At 43.9% G+C, this 26,689-nt stretch overlaps 2 protein-coding genes across 3 annotated transcripts; one reads left to right on the top strand and one right to left on the bottom strand.

The window, feature by feature from the left end:
* The first annotated feature begins 250 nt into the window (after nucleotides 1-250).
* On the top strand, nucleotides 251-9,850 carry LOC123427798 (serine/threonine-protein phosphatase 6 regulatory subunit 3-like). 2 transcript variants are annotated; one of them, XM_045111924.1, is made up of 20 exons: nucleotides 251-571; nucleotides 1,495-1,652; nucleotides 1,737-1,840; nucleotides 2,305-2,391; nucleotides 2,476-2,551; nucleotides 2,654-2,728; nucleotides 2,853-2,906; nucleotides 3,368-3,427; nucleotides 3,593-3,709; nucleotides 4,411-4,505; nucleotides 4,635-4,837; nucleotides 5,657-5,754; nucleotides 6,028-6,131; nucleotides 6,207-6,372; nucleotides 6,471-6,593; nucleotides 6,813-6,895; nucleotides 7,675-7,816; nucleotides 8,198-8,227; nucleotides 8,434-8,504; nucleotides 8,602-9,850. In XM_045111924.1, the coding sequence occupies exons 2-20, from the start codon at nucleotides 1,614-1,616 to the stop codon at nucleotides 9,287-9,289; spliced, it is 2,415 nt and encodes an 804-aa protein (XP_044967859.1). In that variant the 5' UTR covers nucleotides 251-571; nucleotides 1,495-1,613; the 3' UTR covers nucleotides 9,290-9,850. The 2 variants fall into 2 exon arrangements, with proteins under 2 accessions (XP_044967859.1, XP_044967860.1); XM_045111925.1 differs by having other exon boundaries at nucleotides 289-571; nucleotides 1,486-1,652.
* Nucleotides 9,433-10,923, bottom strand: LOC123427800 (protein NOI4-like). The gene is made up of 3 exons (XM_045111926.1): nucleotides 10,772-10,923; nucleotides 10,456-10,686; nucleotides 9,433-10,296 (listed from the first exon to the last, which is right to left on the bottom strand). Exons 1-3 carry the CDS (start codon nucleotides 10,790-10,792, stop codon nucleotides 10,258-10,260), a joined length of 291 nt encoding a protein of 96 aa, XP_044967861.1. The 5' UTR covers nucleotides 10,793-10,923; the 3' UTR covers nucleotides 9,433-10,257.
* Nucleotides 10,924-26,689: the final 15,766 nt, after the last annotated feature.

Genomic DNA, 26,689 nt, shown 5'->3' with positions numbered 1-26,689 from the left:
GCGTTTTAAAGGACCGAGGTACGTGCGGCAATGAGTGACTGTAACCCACCCCGCCCCGCTCCGCTCGCGCAAAACCTCCGGCGGCACCGAGGTATCCAGAAACCACCCACTGGCGCTTGGGGCCCGCGGAGCGCGGGGCCCGCGCGGCAGGGAGACGGCCGCATATACCCGCGAGCCCGGGCGGAGACTCCCCAGCCCAGCTCCCCACGCCGCATCGAGACAGGCGAAGCCCCGAGCGGCCGAGTAGATTATTCTCCCCAAAGTCTCTCTCGCGATCGAACCCTCGCCCTCGCCCTCGCCCCCCCGTCTCGTCTCGTCTCGCCTCCCCACACCCACACACAACCGCCCCCCTCCTCCCCACGCTCCTCATCTCGCGATTGGCGAGTTCGATCGAGGGTTTCCCCGCCCCCGGATCCAGCCCCGCGGCGCCGGCTCCCCGGAAGGGCTTCGGATCGCGTGAGGGAGGGCTGCCCGCTCGCCGCTGCTGGTTTCCCCCTCTTCCCCAGCCGCCGCCGCCGCCGCCACGACGAGCACCAGCTGGACCTCTCCGCTGCGCCTCCGCTGGCGTCCGGTGAGAAACCGCGCTCCTCCTCCCTCCGACTGAGCCCCCGGTTCTGTAGTATGTACCCGCCCAGTTCGCGACGCGCCGGGCGGTGCTCGTGATGTGTTTGGCCGCGGGCGTCGATTCGATGCGTCGGAGATGGGGGATGACAGCGGGTTTGGTTTGCGTAACTGGAAGCTAGTTGGGGGATGACAGCGGTTTGCGTTTGTGCGCCTACTTTATTGCGTGTACGAGTTGAGTGGGTGGGGGACGGCTGTGGCGTTGTTGTGCGTGTCAGTCATCGCTTTAGCGGTTTCGCTTTCACGGATTGGTGCTTGCGGTGCTGGAAGCTCGTAGGATTCCTTTGCCTTTTTCCTAAGCGTCTCGGCTTTGGAGTTCGGAGATGCGGAGTTTGGGGGCATGGTATCCATTTTAGCTGAGTTGATGATGCGCTTTTGTGCTTCGCTTATACCAAGTTGATGCGATCAGTTCCGGGTTCTTCCCTGGTCCGTTGCCTTCGCTTTTCTGCTTTGAGGATTAGCCCTGTGATTCTGTAAGACTATGGTGGGTTGGTCGTGGCTCTAGAGGTTCAGTTGTTTGAGGATTTGGTGGCTGGGCATTTGTGGAATACATTTTTTCTATGAGTAGTAGGTGCTGGTTAATACAGCGTGTTTACCATTCTGGGGGAACCTTCTGCTCATCAGGTGTTTTAGTTTGTCTGGCATTTGTGGTTGTGCTTACAGGGGGTCTGTCTGGCCTCTTTGGTCGATGTTTTGATTTTACGCTTTTGCCGTTTTGTTATCTATCGAAGTATCTTCAGGCCTAAGAGTATTAAAATACAAACAATGGGTTTGATTGTAGTGTGTGAAGGATATGCATGATTAGTGCCAAAGCTGACCCTTCTTCATCAATTGAACTTTTACTCTGTCTCATATCACAATCAGCTATTTCAGGGTTTATTCTGAACGCTGGGCATGAATCAGCCCACGAAGTTGAAATCTGAGCATTAAATCTGCTTGGTTTCTGAGACTGTGAGGGAGCTGGATTCCGACATAATTTGTTATTGTACAAGATGTTTTGGCATGTACCTGGACTTTCTGCCGCATCACCAGTGAGTGCTTGCACTTTTGGTTATATCTTGTGTAAGGAACAATTTGGAGTTTTGATTTAATGGACATTTTTCTAATTCTTTCAGGTGGATACTATTTTAGACAAGGAAAATTTCAAGTTGGAAGACCTTCTTGATGAGGATGAAATAATCCAGGAGTGCAAAGCACTGAACACCCGCCTAATTAATTTGTACGTTTTCTCTAACACTGTTTCTTTGTGTTTTTTTTTGTTTCTCCGAGCTGTATTTGAATATATATTTTATTTGTATCTCTTCATTTGCTGGTATTGTTTTAACTTTGCTTATGTATGGTTATCTATATATAGGTACTTAGTATGATTGCTATGCATGTTTCTGTGCTCAAATCCTAATATATGTGTTAAACTTGGCCTAAAGTTCTTACTTGAGCTTGGACTTAAGGTCAACTGCTTATATGATCATCTCTAAATTTTATGTAATCAACCAAATGGAGTTTCACCCTTTTAACTCACTGTTCATTGTTTTGTTACCTGGACTGGTCAATGTTTATGCCCCTGAAGATGAAAAGCCATGTTTCTTTAGCAGGAAATAATATAATATATATTTAAGATACTATAATTATGAGAGCACTATACTATTATTTACAATAATTATCTTTTCATTCTGGATGTTGTAGTTTGCGAGACAAAGTTCAAGTAGAGTTACTGCTCCGCTACATTGTGGAGGAGACACCTGAAGATGCTGAAAAGAAGAGGATATTTAGGTATAACAAGGCTAATTTGTAACACCATTTCATGCTTTGTCCTAACATGAACTTCACTCACTATGATTAGTGCCTGGTTTGCAGATTTCCTTTCATAGCTTGTGAAATATTCATATGTGAAGTGGATGTCATCTTGAAGACATTAGTGGAGGATGAAGATGTATGTCTTACTTTTAGCTTTTATTTGTCATATGCAATAATGTTCTCTTAGCATGGGGTAATTCCTTTGTTTTGCAACTGATTAGTTGTGCTATCCGTGCAGCTTATGAATTTACTTTTCTCCTTCCTGAAACCTGACCATCCTCATGGGACTTTGTTGGCTGGCTACTTTGGCAAGGTATTTATATGCAATCATTTACCAGACTACGGGCAATTTTGGTCTCTCCCTCGCTGATTAAATGGCAATGCCCTCATTTTTATCCTGACATTTTAAGCGGACATCACTGTACTGTGTTTTGCAGGTGGTTATTTGCTTGATGATGCGGAAGACGCTCCCACTTATGAATTATGTGAAGGTTTGTATAGTTCTGCCGTAATCTGTCTTCTTCTATTATTTTGCTCACCCATAATTTATCACCCATGTCAACTATTCGTGTACCTTAATTATGCATTAGTACGTATCCTGTTGAATAGTGGTTGTTGTATGTGAAGCATACGATTGAATTATGTGAGAGTTTATGCTGATGCTGCAGCAGTTGCTCTAGGGTAGCCAGCTTATACCAGAATCAGTTAATTAGCGTGTAGTAATAGAATCAAACACTAGTCCATTTCTGGAAACAGAAAGTATATTTGTGCACCCATCTTAGTTTTACTACTGTTCAAGGCTTAAACATCTGTAAACCAATTTCTGGCATCTCTTTGTTACGTGTGTATTTTATTTATATTTGTGGAGGAGTATCCATATCATTTGTTTTCTCTTTAGGTGCATATCATTCTAGCATTTAAATTTTTGTGTGTTGTTGTTTTTCTCCTGCAGAGCCATCCAGAAATAGTTAGCCAACTTGTTGATCTTATTGGGATTACTTCCATCATGGAGGTTAGTTTACTACAATCATATTCCCCCCATCCATCAGTGGTTCCCACACTGAAAAGGCAGCCCCTGGGCCTACATGCCAGCGATACACTCAGTATACTTTGTGTTTTGAGTAAGATCAATTAAACCCTCCCAGACAATTTGATAGTTGATTGATCCGTAATGCAGGTGTTGATTCGCTTAATCGGCGCTGATGAAACCATGTATTCAAGTTATTCGGATTCAATGCAATGGTTAGATGACATACAAGTCCTTGAGATGATTGTTGACAAGTTCAGCTCATCCGTAAGAACTAAAGATTACTTTTAGCATCCAACCATGTCAATTGTTCACCTGTACTGTTTATTGGATTTCCAAACTATTTGAAAATTGTCCATGCTTATGTTTGTCCGCACCATGCTACTCCTTAAGCAATCATGTGCCCTGAAAAGCTAGCCTTTTGGACTTTAATTGATTAGCCAAAGTGCCATTGTTCTCCAAAAGTGCCATCTGTGAGTTGTCTGAAAATTGAATAATCTTTCTAGCAGAAACTCGCTCAAAATTCTACGTATCACTAACATATGTTATGTATATCTGTTGCCTAAGGATTGATTTCTCTTGGGTTTATCTATGCTTATCCATTACTTTGTCTTGGCTACAGCTCTCCAGTCTGAACTCTAATGACTGTTAACTCTTCTTTTGAAATAAATAATCACCTTCAGATGTTAGAATGTTCTGTCCAGTTTCTGGTTTACATCCGCATGGTAGTTGGTGTATAGTTCTTGTTCTGCACCCATACCAATGTAAGATGTTGAACTAGTGGGCTATGTCCATGTATGTTGCACCATTCTATAGCTACACCATCTTAAATTTGAAGGTGGCTATATGTTTTCACAAGTTATGTATTAGCAGTGGTCATTCTCTACTGTTGAAGTTTCTCTCATTGTTCTGGGGGATTTGCCGTTCTTGCTTTTATTGTCAACATGACTCCTTAATTTCCATTGCAGGATTCTGCTGAGGTTCATGCAAATGCTGCTGAAATCCTATGTGCAGTGACTAGATATGCCCCTCCAGCACTTGCTACAAAAATTTCCAGTCCTAGGTGCTTAATATTTGTGCTCTCTTACCTTGTAATACTAAATATGCTATCTTGTATTGAGATTTTTATAGTTTCAGTTTGGTATTGAACACAACTCTGCACTTTCTTTTCTTTTCTACTTCATATTTGCAGTTTTGTGGGGAGATTGTTTCATCATGCTTTTGAAGATTCAAGACCTAAATCAGTGCTGGTCCACTCACTGTCAGTGTGCATATCTTTGTTAGATCCTAAGAGACTTGTATCTGCGTCCTACCAAGCTTTCCGTAGTCAGTTAAGTCACGGAACGTTGGTCACTGCAAGTCCAGAAACAGTTAATGGCATGCTGGATAGCCTTGGTTAGTGGTTGCTTTTGCTATTAAGTTTGTATATCTTTTCACATGGGGAGACACTAGCCACTGCTTAAATGTTCGTGATTTGCTGCTAGTTTTATATTATGTATCTTTCATAATCCATACTGAAACGCGAATAGCAAATGATAAGGACTAGTATAATGTCAAAAAAATAAAATCGAAGGACAAGTAGTTCAGCATGTGCAATGCATGTTTACAGATATCAAGAATCAGGACTATCTAAGTATCCACCAAAGCGCAATGTATTTTTTAGTCATATTGACCTGGGCAATTTGTCGAGAGAAGAAATGATTAAAGTATTAATTTCTTATCAAGTGAAGATTAACACTTAGCCCTCGCTTAAATATGCATTATGAGATAATTTGCTAAGGTCAAATTTAATTCATGAGCTATTAGATGTGATTGTATTGTATGGTTGAGATCATTTGGATTCTACCGAAGCTGTACCTTTTGTAGTAGCACAGATATATATTATCTCTCTCTTTAGTGAACATGTTTTATATACATATCTGAAATAGCATGGATACTTGTTAGTTATCTTTTAGTTTTAGAACACCTACACAATTATTTGTGTGCATTCTGTCTACACTTGGTTCTGTTAAGTACTACTCCCCCCATTCCAAAATACTTGTCATGGTTTTATTTCAATTTAGTTCAAATTTGAACTAAAACCACGACAAGTATTTTGGAACGGAGAGAGTAAATATGAAGTGCGGACACTGCCTATATTTATTAGTTGTTAAAAAACTAATGCTCAAAAAATAACATCCTTAAAGTTCCTAAATTCCCGTCCATCATTTTCAGGTGATTTGTTGAAGCTGCTTGATGTTTCATCAGCTGAAAATATTCTGCCGACAACGTATGGCAGCTTACATCCTCCTCTTGGAAAACATCGCTTGAAGGTATGTGGTGCTTAATTTGTTCAGATGTACTGCTTTGAACTAGTCATGAAACGAGAACAAGTGCAGTGCAGGAAAACAATAGTGTTCCTTTGTCTAATGGTCTTTGTAGACATTTGAGCTATTATTGATCATATGATACTTCTTTTTTGACTTACAAAATCTTAAGTATTGAGATATGTGCACAAGGCAGTGATATTCTTTGTTTCTTTACTCTGCAAGGTAATTGCTATGGTTTCCGTGCTATTATTGATGGTGGTTATTTTCCCTTTTCAGATCGTTGAGTTCATCTCTGTCCTACTGTCGATTGGTAGTGAAGTTGCTGAAATGCGTTTGATCAACCTAGGAGCAATCAAGCATGTTATAGATCTATTTTTTGAGTAAGTTACACAGTTACACACTGCAATCTGCTTCACATAAACTTGTTAAAGAGCTGACAAAGAATTCACCATCAGGTACCCTTTCAATAATTTTTTGCACCATCATGTGGAGAACATCATTGTTTCCTGTTTAGAGAGTAAAGAGGACCATCTGATTGGGCATGTTCTTGAAGAATGTAAACTTGTTACAAGAATTTTGGAAGCTGAGAAGAACTCTGCTCTGTCAATAGAATTAACTAAGGTACAAAATAGTATATCGCTATTGATTTCTTACTCTCAACCAGTTGATGGTTCTATTACTTTTCTCGCTGAGATGTTCACTTATTACTCTCCTTGCAGCGTACGCTATCGTCAGAGGGAAGAACTCCACCAAGGGTTGGTTTTGTTGGTCATATTACACGCATAGCTAACAAGCTCATTCAGCTAGCCAACATCAACAGCGCAATCCACTCACATTTGCAGGTTTAAACTTGATTCTGGATGCAAATTTTGCTACTATCTCCCTTGCTAGTTATTTAATAGTTCCCTAGTGTGATGGGCAGTATAGTGGACATGCAATAACGCCTTGCCAAATCTTGCCAGAATTTGTTTGTATATTGACCTTATCGCTATTATATGGCCTGCACTGAGCTTTGGTTGAGCCCATTACATTTAACTTTGTTACACTTAATTGGATTGCAGCAAAATTCTGGTTGGGCTGAGTGGCATGCTAGTACCCTAACAAAGCGTAACACGGTTGAAAATGTTTACCAATGGGCTTGTGGGTAAGTATCACCTGACTTCTGTTTTATGTAGCCATCTTCTGTAGTTTTGTATTTGCGTATGATTTTTTATTGAATTCTGTGTTGAGTTCTCCTTTTTTCATGTTGCTTCCTTATGAATCATAATGCTATGCTTTGTTAAATGAAATGATACACGTCAGTGTGATTTGCTTTAAGAATGTGATTGTGCATGTGTTTTTAACTGCATCAGTGCTGCTTTGATCTCCAAAAGTGTATTTGCATATTCATTGACTTGTTAGTCACTCACTTTTCTCAGAGGAACTTTCATCAGTAGTGTTGTGTTTCTTCACAATTAGGCTGCCTGAACTCATATATTGGTTGTAATAACATCTTATGTTTTGTGACGGAGGGAGTACTGTACAGCTGTTCTGCTTTTTTATTTAGATGGGCATACATATTCCTTATGATCAAATTACACATCAAATCTTATGAAAATGACACTGCTTCTACAAAGCTTTCTCTATGACACAGTTGCACAAAAGAAAAATAGTGTGATGTTTTGCTTTTAATAATAATCAGTTGAAGGTGACTGAGTTTTCAACAAATTGAGGAGCCACTATTCCGCTAACCCATGCCTTGCGTGCCCATATGTCCTTAAAAACTTCAAAAAGGGCCAGACTATATGCATGCATGTTTCATCTATGTTTGTTGGGTGTTATTCCAGTGTCCAGACTTCATGTATGTGCTTAACTTGCTTGCTTTGTTAAATGTCCTGCATTATTTGGGGAAAGTCATCTGCTGAAATATTTCTTTGGTTATAGCCGACCAACATCAATGCAGGATCGAGGTAGGGACAGCGACGACGAAGACTTCCGAGATAGGGACTATGATGTGGCTGCACTTGCTAGCAATCTGAGTCAGGCATTCAAATATGGTATTTACCCTAGTGAAGATGTTGACGAGGTCAGTATTTTCTTCTTAAAGACCACTAGTTCTGTCAAGGTATAGCTAATCACTTAGTATAGAACAGTCGTATTTGATCCCTTGATTTGTCATGTATCTGTTAGATCTTTCATACACTCGGTACTCGCCTAATTTTATAATAGGTCCGTTTTTGCAAGTACCTTTTTAGATAATAGAATAGTATATATGCAGACATTTTGCTGTTCAGTAGTGCTTGGACCAGTGTTTGTTCCAAATCCCACATTTCCTACCAAGTATAAAGCTAAATTTATGTATTAGATCTTCAGCGTATAGTGATTTTCTTTTGATTCTGAGCTTACACAGTACCTGCAATGTTCAGATTCATTTGAGTAATAAACTCTTTTGTGGTTATGTATGCAGGCTCAAGCATCACAAGAGCGGGATGATGAGGTATGCCTTTGCTTGCTTAAGTTCATGCACCATTATACATACTTCCTCGTCCCGGAATTAATTGACACTCAAACGGATTTATTAAACGTATTTCAGTGCTGGATACATCCGTTTGAGCGTCAACTAATTTTGGAGGGACTATCTGATAACATGACAATATTTATATTTCCTGGCCCGTGTAATGTGATTGTTACTATCTGCTGTAGGATGTGTATTTTGATGATGAAGCTGCTGAAGTAGTCATTAACTCTCTTCGTCTTGGTGACGATCCTGATAGGTATTTCCTTGTCCATTCAAATTGGCTATGTCTTTCCGCAAGTACATTCCATTTGGTGTCTGCAAATTAACTGGCTGATGAAAAATATGCTTTGCAGTGGCTCCCTGTTTACAAACTCCAATTGGTTTGCGTTTGATGAGGACAAAGCACTGAACGATGGCCCAGAAGCTTCCCCTTCAGCAAATTTGGAGTTGCCTTCACCAAATGTGGATGATGATGATATGGATGAAGTCATCCTTGGTGACCCTATAGAGGACACAAAAGGCTCAGATTCACTTTTAGCAACCTCTGACGCGGACTTAAGCGAAGGGTCTGGTCAAACAGTACTGTCGAATGGTCCCGTTGATAAATTGGAAAATGACATCAGACCATCAACTCCAGATGTAACAGAGAGTCCAACTGAGTGTGTTGAATGGACGGAGGAAGACGCTGAACCTGGTGAGGTATCAGAGAATACCACTGTTCTAAGTAGTGATATTAGAAGTGAGAAGGTGACGGATGCTGAACCTCGTGAGGTATCAGGGAATACCGCCGTTCTAAGTAGTGAGGTTGGAAGTGAGAAGGTGATGGATGCCACTGATGGCGTTATGCCTGGTACAGGACAAGTAGGAGCAGAACAAGGAAGTGAGAATTTTGTTGAATCCTTGGCTCCTGATACCACAATAGAAAAGACATTACCACATTCGCCGGATGTCAATTCAACTGGCCATTCTGAACCAGCTGCCAATCTGGAATCTCCCCTAGGTGAAGAGAAGCAGGAAAAGGAGGAAAGTCGGGAGAAATAAAGTGGATCCGGGGGTGTAGCCGTATATCACAGTTTTGTTCACCATAGTGCACGATGCCCGGATGGTTTGTGATCTCATGGACGTGCAGTGCAGGTGGTTGGGGAACCGGCGAGACCATTCTTGTCTAAATAGCTCAGGGGCTGATGTATTGATTGCTGTACAATTTGCATTAGATGGCCCTGCCTTGCGCCCAAGATGCAAAAGTGGTCGCTTCATGGGTCTAGTCGAGCTGCTCAAGCTCGTCTTACCTCAGAATTTTTTGGAGGTCTGTTGTTTTGGTGTCACTGTACTCGGTCTGTTGGCAGCATATGACGCAGCATGTTGATAAAGTAGACGTCTCTTCTTCCTGCAATCATGGAGCCGAGTTCTACTGTGTCGTGTCCGGTAAATAACTGATTATTGGTGATATCCGGTTCTGGTACTTGTTCATTATTCCCCTAGGTGGTGCTATTATTAGTAGTACTGAAATTTTGACTGGAATTAAGACAGCAGATTATTATTCTCGTATGCACAATATGTAATACTATGAATACCGTTCTTGTTTTTCCAAGTGCTCTTTTACTCTGTGTCCGGTCAAGCTGTTGATTTTTTTTAATATTTGTTTTGAAATCAAATGTCTGCCAGGCCACATGAATGGAACTTGCGATTGTGGTCGTGCAGCGAACAGTTCGTGTTTATGGCATGATTAGCATGAACATTTGCAAAAGAATAGGGTTACAAGTCACGGGTCGTTTTACTTCACTAGTCACCTCCCCCCTTTTATTCGATACAAATTATTATTCATACATATCAACCGGAGACATCACTCATGGATGATGTTCTGCACGTCAAATGCGGCGACCCAGCAGGGACAAAAACCCCACGATCGCCAAAAGTTCCACCGTCGCCTCCCGTAGAGTGCGCGCTTCTGGTCGCGGCGAGGCGAAGTATCGAATCCCTCCCACCAACGGCGGCAAGCAGCTATGGCATCAGAATCGGCAGCTGGTGCAGGAGAACCAGCTCTTCTTCTGCGGAGATAAAAAAAAGTTGGCGCCGTCAGTGCACGCGACGTGATAATAAAACCATTTGTTTTTGAACACACGCGATAATAAAACCAGAGCACGTTTTTTTTTAAAACACAGACGAGCGTCCGTTACGCGCGCGGCAGAACGTCGTACAGTATGTACCTTGGCCCGTTTGGGTGTGGCCACCCTGGTGTACTTGTAGCTGTTGCCGCTCTTGACGGAGCCGTAGCCGCCGTCGGTGTTCCTGAAGGCCGGCGGGACGCCCGACTTCCCGGGGCCGGCGGTCGTCTTCTTGTCGTCGCGCGCTTTCTGGAATATGACGGTGAAGCCGTCGGCCGTCGCCGGGTTCTTCACGTCCCACTCGCCGAACTTGGGCAGGGACCGGCCCTTGTTCTGCGCGCGGCAAATAACCACAATCAACCATTGACCTCATCAACTGTAGCGCCCGGACCAGAGATACGGTAGAAGGTGCACGCACCATGGGGTTCGCCATGGCCATCGAGCTAGCTCGCGCGAGTAGGAAGGATTCGGACGACCGCCCGACTGGCCGCCGGGCACGAAGGAGATCGAAGCCGGGGGAGGAAGCCGCGGCCACCAGGAGAGAATAAGTGGAGGTGGAATGGACTGAATGGTGGTGATCAAGGTGGACGGGAGGCCCCTCATTTTATACCGCGGCCGCTCTTGGGGCAGGGGAACCTCGTCCGTTCCTTTCCCGCGCGAAATAGACTCGCGCCGTCCCCCTCGGAACCGGGCTTCGGGGGCTTCCTCACCGGCCGTCTAGAGGCGCCGTGCAAAATGGACGATGCGCTGCAAACTGCATGTAATACGTTTTTCTTTTTCCAGCTCTAGCAATGGAGGGATGCACCATTGCACCTGCCTCTTTTCATTCGGTTCGTATGGTCTTGGCGAGCGGAGACGGCGAGAGATCGTATATCTGCTGCATCAGGATTTATTTATGCCACGCGCCTGGCTACTGTCAGGTTCTAGCCTGAATTTACCGAAGACACTTCTACTCTTCCCGCGCTCTTGAGGTCGCATTTCTCATCGTACCGCATGGCAAGATACCGGCCCGCCATTTTCGGATTCGACGGCGGCCGTTTGGTGATAGTCCAAAATGCGTGACGTTTTTAGTCCTAATTTCATGCCTATTCGGTAGTGTTTTTTTTAGTGAGAATGTGGTCTTTATTAATCAACTAACATCATTACAGAGTTCATCTCGGATCAAACTCGGGATAACACCTACTAACATATTACAAGACGATGGCTCGGCGGACCGAGCCAATTTATGGGCTACCGCATTCAAAGTTCGACTATTGAAGTTAAACGTACAAGACTGAAAGTCTGCCGTTATAGACCTGATATCCGCGATCACCGACCCCAAAGGGGAGCGGTCCTTCCCAGGAGAAGAAAGTCGTTGAATCAACGATAGGCAATCTGACATCAACACGGCCCTGTGGACGCCCCTTTCTCGTGCCACCGATAGACCACGGCGAACAGCGATAGCTTCAGCCAACTCTGGAGAAGGGAACACTTGTATCCCTTCACTTACTGACAAGATGAAAGATCGAGAGTGATCTCGCAACATTATCCCACAACCCATCCGACGAGCTTCTGGGAAAAGAGCCGCGTCAACATTGATGCACACCGAGCCCATAGGGGGAGGAGACCACCGCTGTCACACATCACTTGCCAGTGGTTTTTGGGCAGCCGAATCTTTCCAGAGATGCTTCAGGATCATCTCAACATATGCCAGAGAAGGAGACACCACTCTGGACACACTGACCTGCCCCTCGTTGTTACGAATATCATTGCGAGCCTCCCAAATGTGCCAAGTTGTAACAGCCAGAACCGTGGCATTAACCTTTGGTTCACGCTTCAGGAACTCAAACATCCATTGCTTCATATTATGCATTTCCTTCCTGAGTAGATGTAGAGGGAAAGTCGATTTAACTCCCTCCCATACCCTCCTTGCGAAAGGACATAACAACAAAGTGTTCAACCCTTTCTATATCACCACAGAAAATGCATCGATCATCTGTAGGGATATGACGGTGCACCAATTGATGACCTGTGGGTAAACAGTCATGAGCCATCCGCCAAAGCACAATCTTCATTTTTCCAGGCGCCACAATCGACCAAAGCGCCTTCCAGTTCTTCTCTTCCTCGGCACGGCCAGATCCTGAACCTTTGCCTGCCGAATTATGCCTTGAGAAGAAACTAGTTGTGCGGGCCAAGTTATAGGCAGAACGAACTGTATATTGTTCAAATTTTTCATGAGGCCAAGAGATGAAGTCATCACCCCCTCGACGGATGATTGGAATCTGCAAGATTACCTCAACCACCTCGCTATGGAAGAAAGCCCGGACCGTGTCCTCCTCCCAGCCATTGTCATCCTCATTCAACAAATAACAAACTTTAGCAGTAGCTGGTATCGGAGATAACGGCTTGATCGTCCCTTGTTGGAAACCCGGGATCCAGTTATCTCGCATGATACTAACCTTATCACCATTGCCAATACCCCATCTCATTCCACCATGGAGCAAATCGCGGCCGAAGAGGATGGAGTGCCAAGTGAAAGAAGATGACCTCGGTTTCCCGGCACAGAGGAAATCCGAATCAGGGTAATAACGACCTTTTAGCACTTGTGCACATAGCGATGTGGGGTTAGTCGCCAACCTCCAAGCCTGCTTGCCAAGCATTGCCTGGTTGAAAATGCCAAGATCCCGGAAGCCCAGACCACCGAGTGATTTTGGAGACGAGAGCCACTCCCAAGACCTCCAATGCATCTTTTTGTGGCCAACCTCAAAACCCCACCAGTGATGGGCAATGCTGCCAACCATTTTGTCACACGTCGAAACAGGGACCTGAAAGCAACTCATGATGTAGTTAGGGATAGCCTGCACCACTGACTTGAGCCACGCTTCCTTTCCTGCCCGAGATAAAGGCCGCCCCGAGTTGCTAGTAGCACTGCGCCATACACGATCAGTCAAGAACTTGAAAGACGTCGTCGTCGCCCGGGCCACTCCAGTTGGCATACCAAGATAAGAATCCTGAAGGATTTCATTGGAAACCTCCAACTTTTCCTTCACCCCAGTCTTGATAGTAGCTTGGCATTTATTACCAAAAAGTATAGAAGACTTCTGCAAATTCACCTTTTGACCAGAAGCCTCACAGTATGTATCTAGGGCCGATTTGAGAGCCTCAACTGTCCTGGGATCACTTCGAGCAAAGAAGATACTATCATCAGCGAAGAGTAAGTGTGATATAGAGGGGCCTTGTCGACTATTGCGTAGTCCTTGTAGCTCACCAAGACCCTCCTTCTTCTGCATTAGACATGATAGACCTTCGGTACACAAAACGAACAGGTATGGACTGATGGGATCCCCTTGACGGATTCCTCTTGAAGGAACCACAGGAGAAGTTAATTCACCATTCACTTTGACTGCATATCTAGCTGAAGTAACACATCTCATGACTGAGTTAATCCAACTATTCGATAGTGTTGAATATATATTTGTGAATGTATATTGTGTCATAGGCTCACCTCCCAGTTCCTTGTATAGTTAAGGTTGAGGCCCATTTTATACCTATACATGCGTGTCTAATGTATCCAATCAATATACTGCGTTGCACAGTCCAAACCTAATTCTCTATATGGTATCAGTTTCCTCTATGTTTCTGACCTAGCCGTCGCCGGCGCACCCTTCCTCACACCGCCGCCGCTGCTCTTCCTTGCGCCGTCGCCGCTATGTGTCGCCGCCTCCCATCTACACCGCTTCCGCCTTCCTAACTTGCATCTCCCAATACCACCGCTCCCCCGGTGCCGTGGCCTCTCCACGCTCCTCGATCTCCTATGGCAATAATCCGTTCGCTGGCCCGGACGTCACCCTTGTTCGCGATCTCAACATCTCCGATCGCGTTTCGGTGATTCTCGACCAGTCGACCGGCTCCTACTCCGTTTGGAAGAGGTACTTCTCCTGGTGTTCCCCGAGTACCCGTTCCACGGTCACATTGATGGTATTGTGGATTCGGCAATCATGGTGAACGACGAGGAGTGGATGATCCTCGATGCCACCATCATTCGTTGGTTTTACCTCACCATCTCCAAGGATCTATTCCACACGGTGGTGTGCGACGATGATGACGCCTATGCCGTCTGGACCAAGCTCAACGGCCTCTTCATCGACAACAAACTTCAGCGCGAGGTCCTTCTTCACGGCTAGTTTTATGGGTGCCAGCAGCTCGATTAATCCATCGATGATTTTTCGCATGGGCCTCAAGAAGCTTGCTAATGAGCTCCGTGATCTTGGGAGACGATCAGCGACGATCTCCTCATCAGCACTCTCACTGCCGGCCTCAATGACAACTTTTGGAACGCCGCCTCCAACCAGATTCTCATCCCGGAGCCTCCCTTCGCTAATGTGGTGGCGTACCTCAAGCTCGAGGAGAGGCGCCTAAAGATGGCGCGGAATCGGGGTACACACGGCTCTTACCACCGCCACTCGCGGTGGACCAGTTCCCCCGCGTCCGGCTCCCCAACAGTCGGCCTTCCCGTAGCCGGCTCCCTTTCAGCAGCCGCAGCCGACCCCATCTGGCAACGGCCGCCGTCGAGGCGGTTGGCGCGGTGGGCGCTAGCAGCAGCACCCAAACAACGCTCCACGAGGAACCGCTCGTCCTCCACAGCAGCAGCCGACTCCATGGTCCGCCGGGCAGAATCCATGGACCACTTTGACCCCATCCCCCCTCCCATGTCAGTTCCCCGTGCTCCTGCTCCCGGTCTTCTCGGACCCCATCCCCCCTCCCATCAGGCGTTCTACGCTGCGCCACAGCCGTATGTGGCGCCATACAACCCTCTCTCATTCGGCCAACCGCCGCAGCTGCCCTTGATGGCCCAGCCTAAACTTCCGGCTAATGCGCTCCCCCTGCTCCCTGGGACCCGGCCCTGCTCGCGGTGCTGTACTCCGCCCCTACACCGACAACCTACACTGGCGGTGGCGACTGGTACATGGATACCGGTGCTACGACTCACATGACTGCTCATCCCGGTACCCTCCACACCTCCTATCCCGTCAACGCCTCTACTCGCATCATCGTCGGTGACGATTCCTCTCTGCCCATTACTCATATAGGACATGCATCTTTTCCCTCTTCATCAACACCACTTTCTTTATCCAACATCTTAGTTTCACGTGATCTTATCAAAAATCTTGTTTTCGTTTGCTACTTTACACGTGAAAATCCTGATATCGTTGAATTTGACATGTTTGTTTTTTCTGTCAAGGACGCTCGTACCCGCATGGCGCTTCATCCATGTGATAGTCCTGACGACCTCTACCCGGTCGGCTCCACTGCCTCCTCCACCTCCGCCGCTCCTATTGCCCTCGCCACCGGTGTGGACCTTTGGCACGCTCGCTTGGGTCATCACCACTGGTGGCCCTTCGGCGTCCCCCTCTGGTGGACGGTCTCGGTTGGCCCTTGGAGCACCACCAGGTTTCGGCGCTGCTCGCGCCGTGGACCGGACAGCCGACTACGCTTCTTCGACAGCCGTAACCTAATTGTCATCAACCACCAAAAAGGGGGAGATTGTAAGTGCATCTAGTGCCCCTTTGTGATTTTGGTGGTTTGAAGACTTATAGGTTAAGTATCTGATGTGTTCTTGAGTGTACATAGGATCTATAAGTAGCTGAGGAGTTTGAAATATTCGATGAATATCGACCCCTAAAAATGTATATCTTCGGTTGAAGAAATTGGTCTGAAGCTGAAGAATTGAATCGCGAAGAATTTGCGATGAAATTGATATTCCTCATGAAGATATTGAAATTAAGGAATTCGGTGTGTCTTGAAGAAAATCAATCTGAAGACTTTGAAGCATGAAGATTTATCCTTTCTGTTTTATTTTCTTCACACTTGAGTAATAGGAACACCGTACTGTTAAAGGGGGTCGAGGTAACACATTGAAATGAATTTCCTCATGATGCTCAACCCAAGCCTAATCCTACCAAAAGCCTCAAGTGAGGAATATGAGAGACATGAGGACTCTCACAGTTGAGGGTCCCGACCGTTATCGATAGCCACGCCACATCATTGGTCTTATCCACACCAACGGTCATATTATTTAAGGGAATTAATGTCAAATCATGTCGGGATGCTTGTCACGCCCAAGATGCGACCCTATCCTCAATTTGGCACGAGGGCCTCGTCAGGGATAGAAGCGCATCTCGTCGTGTCGCAAGAATGGATATCGTTACAAGTACATGTACTGAAAGGAAGAGATATATAGAATTGGCTTACACTCGCCACAAGCTACATCAGAGTCATAACAGTGCATTACATAATCATCAAGGGTAAGAGCAGGGTCCGACTACGGACGAAAATAAACGACAAAAGAAGAACGACGTCCATCCTTGCTATCCCAGGTTGCCGGCCTGGAACCCATCCTAGATCGATGAAGAAGAAGAAGAAGAAGCAACTCCAAATGAACAATCAACGCGCTCGCGTCACGTAACCTTTACGTGTACCTGATACCTTTGGAAATGAGATTGCTGAGTCCCCTGTGGCTCACAGATTACTACAACACCAGTTGCAGGTACATGTAAAGGTTACGTGACCTTTGGAAATGAGATTGCTCAGTCCCCTGTGGCTCACAGATTACTACAACACCAGTTGCAGGTACATGTAAAGGTTACGTGACGCGAGCGCGTTGATTGTTCATTTGGAGTTGCTTCTTCTTCTTCTTCTTCATCGATCTAGGATGGGTTCCAGGCCGGCAACCTGGGATAGCAAGGATGGACGTCGTTCTTCTTTTGTCGTTTATTTTCGTCCGTAGTCGGACCCTGCTCTTACCCTTGATGATTATGTAATGCACTGTTATGACTCTGATGTAGCTTGTGGCGAGTGTAAGCCAATTCTATATATCTCTTCCTTTCAGTACATGTACTTGTAACGATATCCATTCTTGCGACACGATGAGATGCGCTTCTATCCCTAACGAGGCCCTCGTGCCAAATTGAGGATAGGGTCGCATCTTGGGCGTGACAATGCTCCCAGACTATAAATAGCCGCCCCCCACAACCATTAGCTGGTTGACTGCTCCGTTAGAAACTGACACTTGTCATAAGAGCAACCCAAATTCCTCAGAGTCTTCGAGAGTAATTCATCAGTGAGGAAATACCCCAAACACCAAACCACAAACCGAAAACCAAGTGACTGAGCATCACTGAAGAAGTTGTTCCTGTGTGGGACTGAAGCCTTTTACCTTTGATGATCGTGCATCCTCCACACGGTTAGGCGTCATGGTCTAGAGCAATCCAGCAGTCAATTGTGGATCGCCAGGTGACCAAGTTTGTGAGGGTTTGGAAGTCTGCCCTGAAGACTTACCACGAGGATTGGGCGAGGACTGTGTGTTCTTAGCCCAAGGAGAATACGGTAGGGACTGTGTGTCCCGGGACTGTGTGTCCTTTGGTTTCAATACCAAGCCGCTCCAAACCAGATGTACAACTGTCACAACAGTTGAAACTGGGTCATCAACCACTGTCTTCACTGTGAAACGGGTTCCATTTTCTCAACTCTTTATATTCCCCAGATTGTGTGTTGATGATTTTCACTGTCACTGTTTGAAGAATTTGCTGAAGACTTTCTCTGAAATTCCTCAACCCCAAATTCTTCACGCAAGTTAATCCTCATCTGTTTTCTGCGTGCCTGCATACTCCGCAAACTGTTTTCATATTCTTCATCCTGAAAAACTGTTGTAGTGAAACTTTGCACTCGTGATCCTTTATTGTTTCCGTTGTAAGTTGGTCATCAGTGAGGAATTTCCTCAAAAGGAATTTCCTCAGTGATGAAATTCTTAAAATCTCCTATTCACCCCCTCTAGTCGATATAACGCACTTTCAGGAGCTCGCGGGATGCATCGCTGGCATTTCCCAGGCAGGCCCTTCCCATCCATCCACGCCCAGATCCACCCTTTACTCCTCACCTCACCTTCTCCTCCTCTCCGCCCCTTTGTTGTAGGTCACCATGGCGTGGATACGGCGACGATGGCAGGAGGGCGCCGACCTTGACCTGATCGAGGAGGAGGAGAAGGGGCACACCTAGCCGCCGGCCCTGCTCCGCTCGAGGAGGAGGGGCCTGAGCGGTCTGCTCCTAGGGCGACCAATGGATACTGCCCGAGCTCAAGCATGGCCACGACGAACCACTGCGGCAGGTAGAATCTCCGTCGCCCTGTTCCTCCGCTCACTAATTATGCTAAGTTAGGAATATTTGATGTCAAATCATGGTTGTGCAAGAACTCAAGAGGTATTTGTTATCCAAACCTATCACATCTTATATCTGTGTTGCAAAAAATAAAGCACTTATGTATCATCTCATTATGTTTTTTGAGCATGGGGGAATAGTTTGTTCATCTCATTGTATAATTGTTTTTTTCAAGCTTGGAGTATTGTATGTACTGCTTCTGCAATACTTTATTTTGCATCGACACTAGAATATATTTGTGCATGCCTCGCTGTGGATCTGTGCTTGCTTACCAATTAACCTATCAACCTTTTCAGAATTGGATAGTTGTCATTTTGAGGAGCTTGCTTTCCTGCATCTTGCCAAACTGACATGCATGAAAACTTAATCAGGATGTACCTTGTGGAATTATTTGCTAGGATGAAGAGTTTTGTATAGATGATGTTTATCGTCTCTAAGTTTCTATCTCTCCGTAAGTCCCCTGTTTGGTTATGCCAGTTTTACAAGCTAGCAAGCAAAGTGCTAGGATCTATATGGCGTACTCTCAGCTAGGTATATTATGGCAAACACATATGAGTTAATTTTTTATGTGCTACTGTATTAGAATGTGTAGTGTTCATGTGCTGCTAACCTCCACATACTAAAAAGTGATGCCTCATGCTAGGCAGCGCTTGCCGTTGGCAGTGCCGTGTCCTTGATGCCTTCTGTTCCTGGCTTGTCAACGGGCTCGCGCACCTGGACCACGCGGTCCGCCCAAAATGACGACGGCAAGTCGGCGGCGTCCTTGAGGTGGTGCGACATGCCATGCAGCTTGTAAGGAGGATGCAGCCGGACCGTTGGCGGCCTTTAGGAGCACCGACGCGTCGAAGACTGGAGTAGTACATGCACGAGACAAAGGTCATGCTGGATGCAACAGTTCAAGTGTGTCGTGTCTTGTTAATTTCACATGGTGCATCGGTCGGAGGAGTTATTTAATTCCAAATAATAGAGCGTAGGGCTGGCAGTATCAGGACCATATAGTTTCTTCATTGTTTAGACTGTAGACACAAGCTTTTGACCCTGAACAGATCTTGCATGAATGCAACTTAGTGACACAAAGCCTATACAAACAACATTGCACTATTTAAATGACATGGTTACCAAATATATAAAAATATACTAAAATATCTTATAATCTCCATGATTTTTATAAATCCTCTATGAGGACATAGCATCTGCACTAGGGCCCGCGATCTGTAATCTGCTATGTCGTCCCAAATCCGTAATCCGCTATTTAAAACCTTACATGTACATAGTTCCACTTACATTTTTTTTAATGTTGATCAACCCTTTTTGTTAGCCACCCATCACTGTATCATTTTTATTTGTACATAATTTATGCGAATGTTAGTCCAGTCCATCTCTTAAAGAGATACTTAGGAATTAAGTCCACATGAAAAACTGCCTTGAAATAAGAAAATTGCAGATATCGGTTGCGTTTGACAACAAAGTATTGCAGAAACTATAATATCGATAAACTGCAGTATTTTTGTCCATAGTACTAGAAACAGCAGTTTTGACAGATCAAAGTATTTTGTTGTACTGCAAATATTGTGACAATATTAGGCTGGTGCATGTTAACAACGATGTAAATTAGCTAGCTAGCCGTTTCATAGCAGTTGCAAACATGCAAACTTAGATGGTCAGTGGCTGCAAACTGAACGAGTTTAGTTAGGCCAGCAACACTGGGGAGCTACAAAATTTCCCTACCTGATCTAAACTGTGAGCACCTGATGATTTTGCGTGTACAAATAAATGGAAGTAAAAAATGCTTTTGGTTGTGACTTACTATTCCTTAGCCTATATGTATGTCATAGTTACACTTCAATCATTTTTGTCCTATGATGATATGTGATTCAGTAATAAATTACTAGCTAGACTCGAATATTTCTTGTTCTGGCCAGTCTTGTGTGGAAGATATGACCTTCTTTGAATAGTCTGCTCATTATATATTGCTCAAGGGTTCCCCATCATAAGTCTTTTTCTTGCATGCTGTAGAAGTCATATTAGCTAAACTTGCCTTGTAGTAGTCTCCATAGAAGTGGTTGTATTTTGATTTTTATTTCTATTGGTTAGCTACAGCGGAATGCTCATCACCCTCTAGGGAAGATCTGAACTAAGTGACTGCAAGGGTTGTTTGGCAATGTGTAGGTCAATCTCACCCTTATGGACAAGTAATATTTTTTCTCCAGATTTAGTCTACATTGTCTAGGTTGTATGCTTCTACTGAGATCCCATCAAGGTAATGCTCTTCCCCCACATGTTGTTGTGTAAGAAAAGTATAAACAAGATTCAAGTGAGCGTTTATGGGGTTGCTTGTTTCTCTGATGTGTTCATGTGCTTCACATTGTAATTCCAGTCAAGTAAAGACTAAAGAAACATGCTACCCTATTTACCACTAAAGTTTTGCAACCATGTCAATAGTTAATGCAAATCGTGAGACTCTTTTGAGAAGATTATTCAAATAGTTTATTTCTGTAACTAGTTCTTAGCCTTTTCCTCCTCAACAATAAAGGTTGAGATCACTACATGAAATGGTTGATTGTTACTCCTTAGACTCAAACTGATGAATTATGTTAAGTTTTACATATGAGGTTGTGTTTCTACCATATATACTTTGTGTACATATGTTGTTTGTGTTGAGGTCAACTTAAAGTTTGCAATCAGTTTGGTTGTTTGTGAGTTGTGTTGTATTTGTGCTGCTCATGGCTGTGTTGTTTACTGTACTATGTTAAAGATACATGATTCACATATCTTGATCTTGGAAGTTATTGATGTGAGCTTTTTTTGCACAAAGTGTTGAGAGATAACGCAAGAATAATCTTGCAAGATCTGTAATTTCTATGGGAGCATGTCTTAGTGTCTTGTGTTTCGGTTCATTAATGTAAACTTTCAAGTGTCACTGATGAATGTAAAATCACCATTTGTCTTTCGTTTGCTCATAGTTTGTATGCTTTCTTATGTTTGATCATTCGAATTACCAGGATGATATGAAGCAAGCAAAAGAAGCGGACGGCAAAAGGAGGGCACAAGAAGCTTCATTTCTCATTGATGTTATGTGCAATCAACTAAAACTTGTGCTTCTCATTCAATCTTTGTAGAACTATGTTGATGTGCGATTGTGCACTTGTTGGGTCATTTTGCTATGCACTTGCACTTGTAGAACTATTTGAATGTGCACTTAGAATTATTTTGATGTGCACTTGTAAAGTTATTTTGATGTGCACTTGTTGGGCCTGGAATCTTGATGTGTAGAGCAGTCGACGTATGATATATTGTATTTCATGTGATGTGCTACTGAAATAAAATATACGGTTTATCTACAACCTTTTATTCTGTTGTACTTGTTTTTAAGGGGCCTCTCTTGAGATATGCTTGCTTCTTGCAAAATAATGGATCAGCCCAACAAATTAGACATTCTTAATAAAGTAGATATTGGGCGAGGCCCATGTAGGCTAGATTGGTGGATTGGGCTATCAAATTTATGATGATTCTATTTTGTCACTAGCAATGCCACGTCATCTCAGCCACATCAGATCCTACGTGGCTCAGACAAATGGGTAATGACCAAACAATTTTTTTTGGTCAATAGAGATCTACGACCAAAAATTTAAAAAGGTCAAGTTTGTTCATTCTTGACGGCCAACTGTTGACCTTTTGAATTTAGTCATAAGAAGGTCATAAAACATAAATAATGACGATCTAGTGACTAAAATGGAGGGTCAACAATGAACAAATTTCTTGTAGTGTAATTAAGCATGGCATCAGAAAACTATGATCTCTAAGTTGTCATTACAAGCATGTTTCTCTCATAACAAAGCTGAATTAGGAACGATGAGCTAGCCATATTTACAAAAACAAAATAGATCGAGTTCATACCGGCTTTTCCAAGCTCAGTCACTTCATCATATATCGTCATTATTGCCTTCCACTTGCACGACCGAATGATGAGAATAATAATGAGAGTGTTCGTGCATTGGACTAAGCTGGAATCTGCAAGCAAACACAGAGGAGAAGACAAAGTAATATGGCTCTTCGACAGATAAACAGATATGCATACGAGAGCCACTAAACATTTTAACCATGGTCTTCTACCTTGACCCAAAGAAAAAGAAAACTATTTACACGGGAAAGCTCCCAAGGATTTTCTCAATCTAAACAAACACACGAGAAGAAAGCAAGAAAAAGAAATAAACTAGCATGGATGATACAATGGCAAGGTGTGAACACCGACTACCAAAGTGAAAGCGTGAGCATGAATATAAAGTCGGTGAGAAACACGTAATCCCCCAAGCTTAGGATTTTGGCCTAAGTTGGTCTACTCCCATGGCTGGTCCGGGCGATATCTAAAATCATAATGGGGGTTGTACGGGAACGCGGCAGCTACCGCCTGAATAGCTGCCTCATGGAGGCGAGCAGCCTTTGCCTCCCTTTCATACTCCTCTTCCTCTCCTCTGATTATGTAATATCTTTGTTTTACCTGAAAGTCAAAGAAGGCAGGAGAAGGAAGGGTAATATGGAAAACACGCTATCGGTTAAATATTAACCGGTATAGGAGGGATTCATTATCCCTCTCAAGGAAGTGATAATGTGTCATAGCGGCTCAATCAAGGAAAGCTGTATGGAGCGGGGGATCTCCTTCGCGGATGGGTACTCCAAGAAATTTTTCTATGCGAGTGGCATAGATCCCACCAAAGAAATCCCCTTGATTAGCCTCCTCGTGATTATAGCTCCCATGTTGAAACTTCGATCACCCATTACGGCGCTCTTAAGAATATTAAGGTCAGGTGCGCAGAGGTGACAATGCTCAGTCTTGCTGTTAATGCATCTACCTATGAAGAGGGCAAAATAATGCAAGGCAGGAAAATGAATGCTCCCCATGGTAGCGTGCGTACTATCTCTAGTTTCTCCGACAGTTATACTAGAGATAAAATCTCTAACTGAAGACTTAGGAGGATCATTGAGACTAGCCCAATCAGGTATCTTGCAAATTCTATTGAAATCCTCTAAATCCATGGCATACGATTTGTCATAGAGATCAAACAGTATGGATGTGTCACGGCCAACTGAAAATTTAAATCTACGAACAAAAGAGGCAGTGAGAGTAGTATACTGTTCACATTTATCGGAGATGAATTCCTCGAGCCCGGTGTTGTGAACAAATGTATCAAACTCATCTTTGAAACCTGCATCAATCATGAAATCATCAGAAGGCCATTCACATGGTTGTACGTGTGCGTTCCTCGGTTGGTATGGATCGGGCTCCCGAATCGCGAGACGAGGACCCCTCTTGCTTGAAGAACCAACATGATATCTTTTCCTGAACATCTTCTTTTTTTAAAATTTTTAGTGACTCAAAAGAAAAAGTGAACAAGGCTCAACGAAACTCATAGAAACTACTCCTACAAGTGTCTAGAGGCCATATCATGCATCAAAACTACTTGGGACCATCTAAAATTAACATCCAAAGCTCAAGAACAGGGTCACCAAGGCAGCAATAATACGCAACGAATAAGGCACTAGAGCAAAAACTAATTGGACCAATGGAGGAGTCACATACCAAGGAACAATTTCCCCAAAACAGTTTGGTGAATGGGGCTTTGCACAAGGAGATCAAAAATCGCAGCAAGAAGAGCAAGAACATGGGTTTGAGCTATGGAATGATTTTTTCTGGAGGTAGGAGAAGGAGATGGGAGCTGAAATAAGTGGAGGGGGGCACGTGGGCCCCACAAGCCTGGTAGGCGAGGCCAGGGGTGCCCGCGCCTCCTAGGCTTGTGGCCCACTTGAGCATCCCCTTGACTAGTTCTTTGTCTCAGAATTTTTCAAAAATTCCAGAAAAAATCATACTTGATTCAGGGCAATTGAAGAACTTTTATTTTCGGGACACTTTTCTAAGGGACGCAAAAAGCAGAAAACAGGAAAAACTAAAGCTAAATCTACCATTTTCCTTCTAAACAACCAAAAGTAAAAGTTTGGAACAGAGGTTTGTGACTCCTAGATTCATCCATCTCATAGTTATCAAAAGAAATCCGTCAATGAGGTTGATCAAGTCTCCTTGACAAACTTTTTTCGAATCACATAAAAACGGAGAATTTTCGAATAGTCACTAGGTTACCTCAATGGGGATGTGCATATCCCCAACAAGCAAATCATACTTCATCTTAAAAGTAGGTATAAGGCATTCATCCCCAACAAGCAAATCATACTTCATCTTAAAATTAGGTATAAGGCATTCAAAGCTCCCAATAAGAATCGATGAAGTTTTTTCGATGGCATTGATGCAATTTACTCGATATTGTTTCTTCGGAAAGTGCACCGTATGCTCATTACCATTGACATGGAAAGTGACATTGCCTTTGTTGCAATCAATAACAGCCCATGCAGTGTTTAAAAAGGGTCTTCCAAGGATGACCGCCATGGCATCATCCTCGGGAATATCCTGCATAACAATGTTCGTTAAGATAGTAACGTTACCAACCACAACAGGCACATCCTCGCAAATGCTGATAGGAAAAGCAGTTGATTTGTCGGCCATTTGCAAGGAGATTTCAGTGGGTGTCAACTTATTCAATTCAAGTCTACGATAAAGAGAGAGAGGCATAACACTAACACGAGCTCCAAGATCGCATCAAGCAGTTCTAACGTAGTTGCCTTTAATGGAGCAAGGTATAGTGGGCACTCCGGGACCACCTAGTTTCTTAGGAGTTCCACCCTTGAAGGTGTAATTAGCGAGCATGGTGGAAATCTCAACCTCAGGTATCCTCCTCTTATTAGTCACAATATCCTTCATGTACTTAGCATAAGGAGACATTTTGAGCATATCTGTCAAACGCATTTGCAGAAAGAGAGGTCTAATCATTTCAACAAATCGCTCAAAATCCTCATCATCCTTTTTCTTGGATGGTTTGGGAGGAAAGGGCATGGGTTTCTGAACCCATGGTTTCCTTTCTTTACCATGCTTCCTAGCAATGAAGTCGTTCTTATCATATCTCCTATTCTTAGGTTGTGGGTTATCAAGATCAACACTAGGTTCAATATCCACATCCTTATCATTGCTAGGTTGAGCATCATCATGAGCACCACTATCGATATTATCATTAGGCTCATGTTCATCACCAGATTGTGTTTCGGCGTCAGAAACAGAGATATCGTTTGGATTCTCGGGTGTAATAGCAACATGGTTGCTAGCATGCAAGTTCCTATCATCTTTCTTTTTCTTCCTAGGATGACTAGGTGCCTCGGTGCTAACTCCTTGAGAATCTTGTTCAATTCTCTTAGGATGACCCTCAAGATACAAAGGTTCCTGGGTTATTCTACCACCTCTAGTGATAACTCTAACAGACTTGTCATTCAGCTCATTAAGCAAGTCATTTTGAGCCTTAAGTACTTGTTCTACCTGAGTAGTAACCATAGAGGCATGTTTACTCAAAAGCTTAAGGTCATTGACATTTCTATCCACACAAGCACTTAAATGACTAAGCATACGAGCATTCTGTTCCAATCGTCTGCTAACATAATCATTGAAACTTTGTTGTTTGACAACAAAGTTATCAAATTCATCTAAGCATAAGCTAGCAGGTTTATCAAAAGGAATATCACTCTCATTGAATCTATGAAGATAATTTATCTCTACTACCTATGTCGGGTTATCAAGACCATGGATCTCTTCGATAGGTGGTAGATTCTTAACATCTTCAGATTTAATGCCCTTCTCTTTCATAGATTTCTTGGCTTCTTGCACATCTTCGGGACTGTGGAATAGGATACCTCTTTTCTTTGGAGTTGGCTTCGAAGGTGGTTCGGGAATATTCCAAGCATTCTCATTGCACAAGATATTATTCAATAGAATCTCAACTTGTTCCACAGTTCGTTCCCTGAAAACACAACCAACACAACTATCTAGGTGGTCCCTAGAAGCATCGGTTAGTCCATTATAGAAGATATCAAGTATTTCGTTTTTCTCAAGAGGGTGATCAGGCAAAGCATTCAGTAACTGGACAAGCCTCCCCCAAGCTTGTGGGAGACTCTCTTCTTCAACTTGCACAAAGTTATATATTTCCTGCAAGGCAGCTTGTTTCTTATGGGCAGGAAAATATTTCTTACAGAAGGAGTAGATCATATCCTG

Source organism: Hordeum vulgare, chromosome 2H (genome assembly GCF_904849725.1).
Source record: "Hordeum vulgare subsp. vulgare chromosome 2H, MorexV3_pseudomolecules_assembly, whole genome shotgun sequence".
Classification (NCBI taxonomy): Eukaryota; Viridiplantae; Streptophyta; class Magnoliopsida; order Poales; family Poaceae; genus Hordeum; species Hordeum vulgare.
Note: the sequence above shows the minus strand (reverse complement) of the source record. Positions and strands in the feature narration are given on the sequence as shown.

Bases quoted from the DNA above. Each gene is read 5' to 3' on its own strand.
- LOC123427798 (XM_045111924.1), top strand. From the start codon at position 1,614: ATGTTTTGGCATGTACCTGGACTTTCTGCCGCATCACCA. The intron at 1,653-1,736 runs GTGAGTGCTTGC...TAATTCTTTCAG, and splicing joins GACTTTCTGCCGCATCACCA to GTGGATACTATTTTAGACAA. The intron at 1,841-2,304 runs GTACGTTTTCTC...TGGATGTTGTAG, and splicing joins AACACCCGCCTAATTAATTT to TTTGCGAGACAAAGTTCAAG.
- LOC123427800 (XM_045111926.1), bottom strand. From the start codon at position 10,792: ATGGCCATGGCGAACCCCATG. The intron at 10,687-10,771 runs GTGCGTGCACCT...TGCCGCGCGCAG, and splicing joins TGGCCATGGCGAACCCCATG to AACAAGGGCCGGTCCCTGCC. The intron at 10,297-10,455 runs GTACATACTGTA...TTATCTCCGCAG, and splicing joins CCACACCCAAACGGGCCAAG to AAGAAGAGCTGGTTCTCCTG.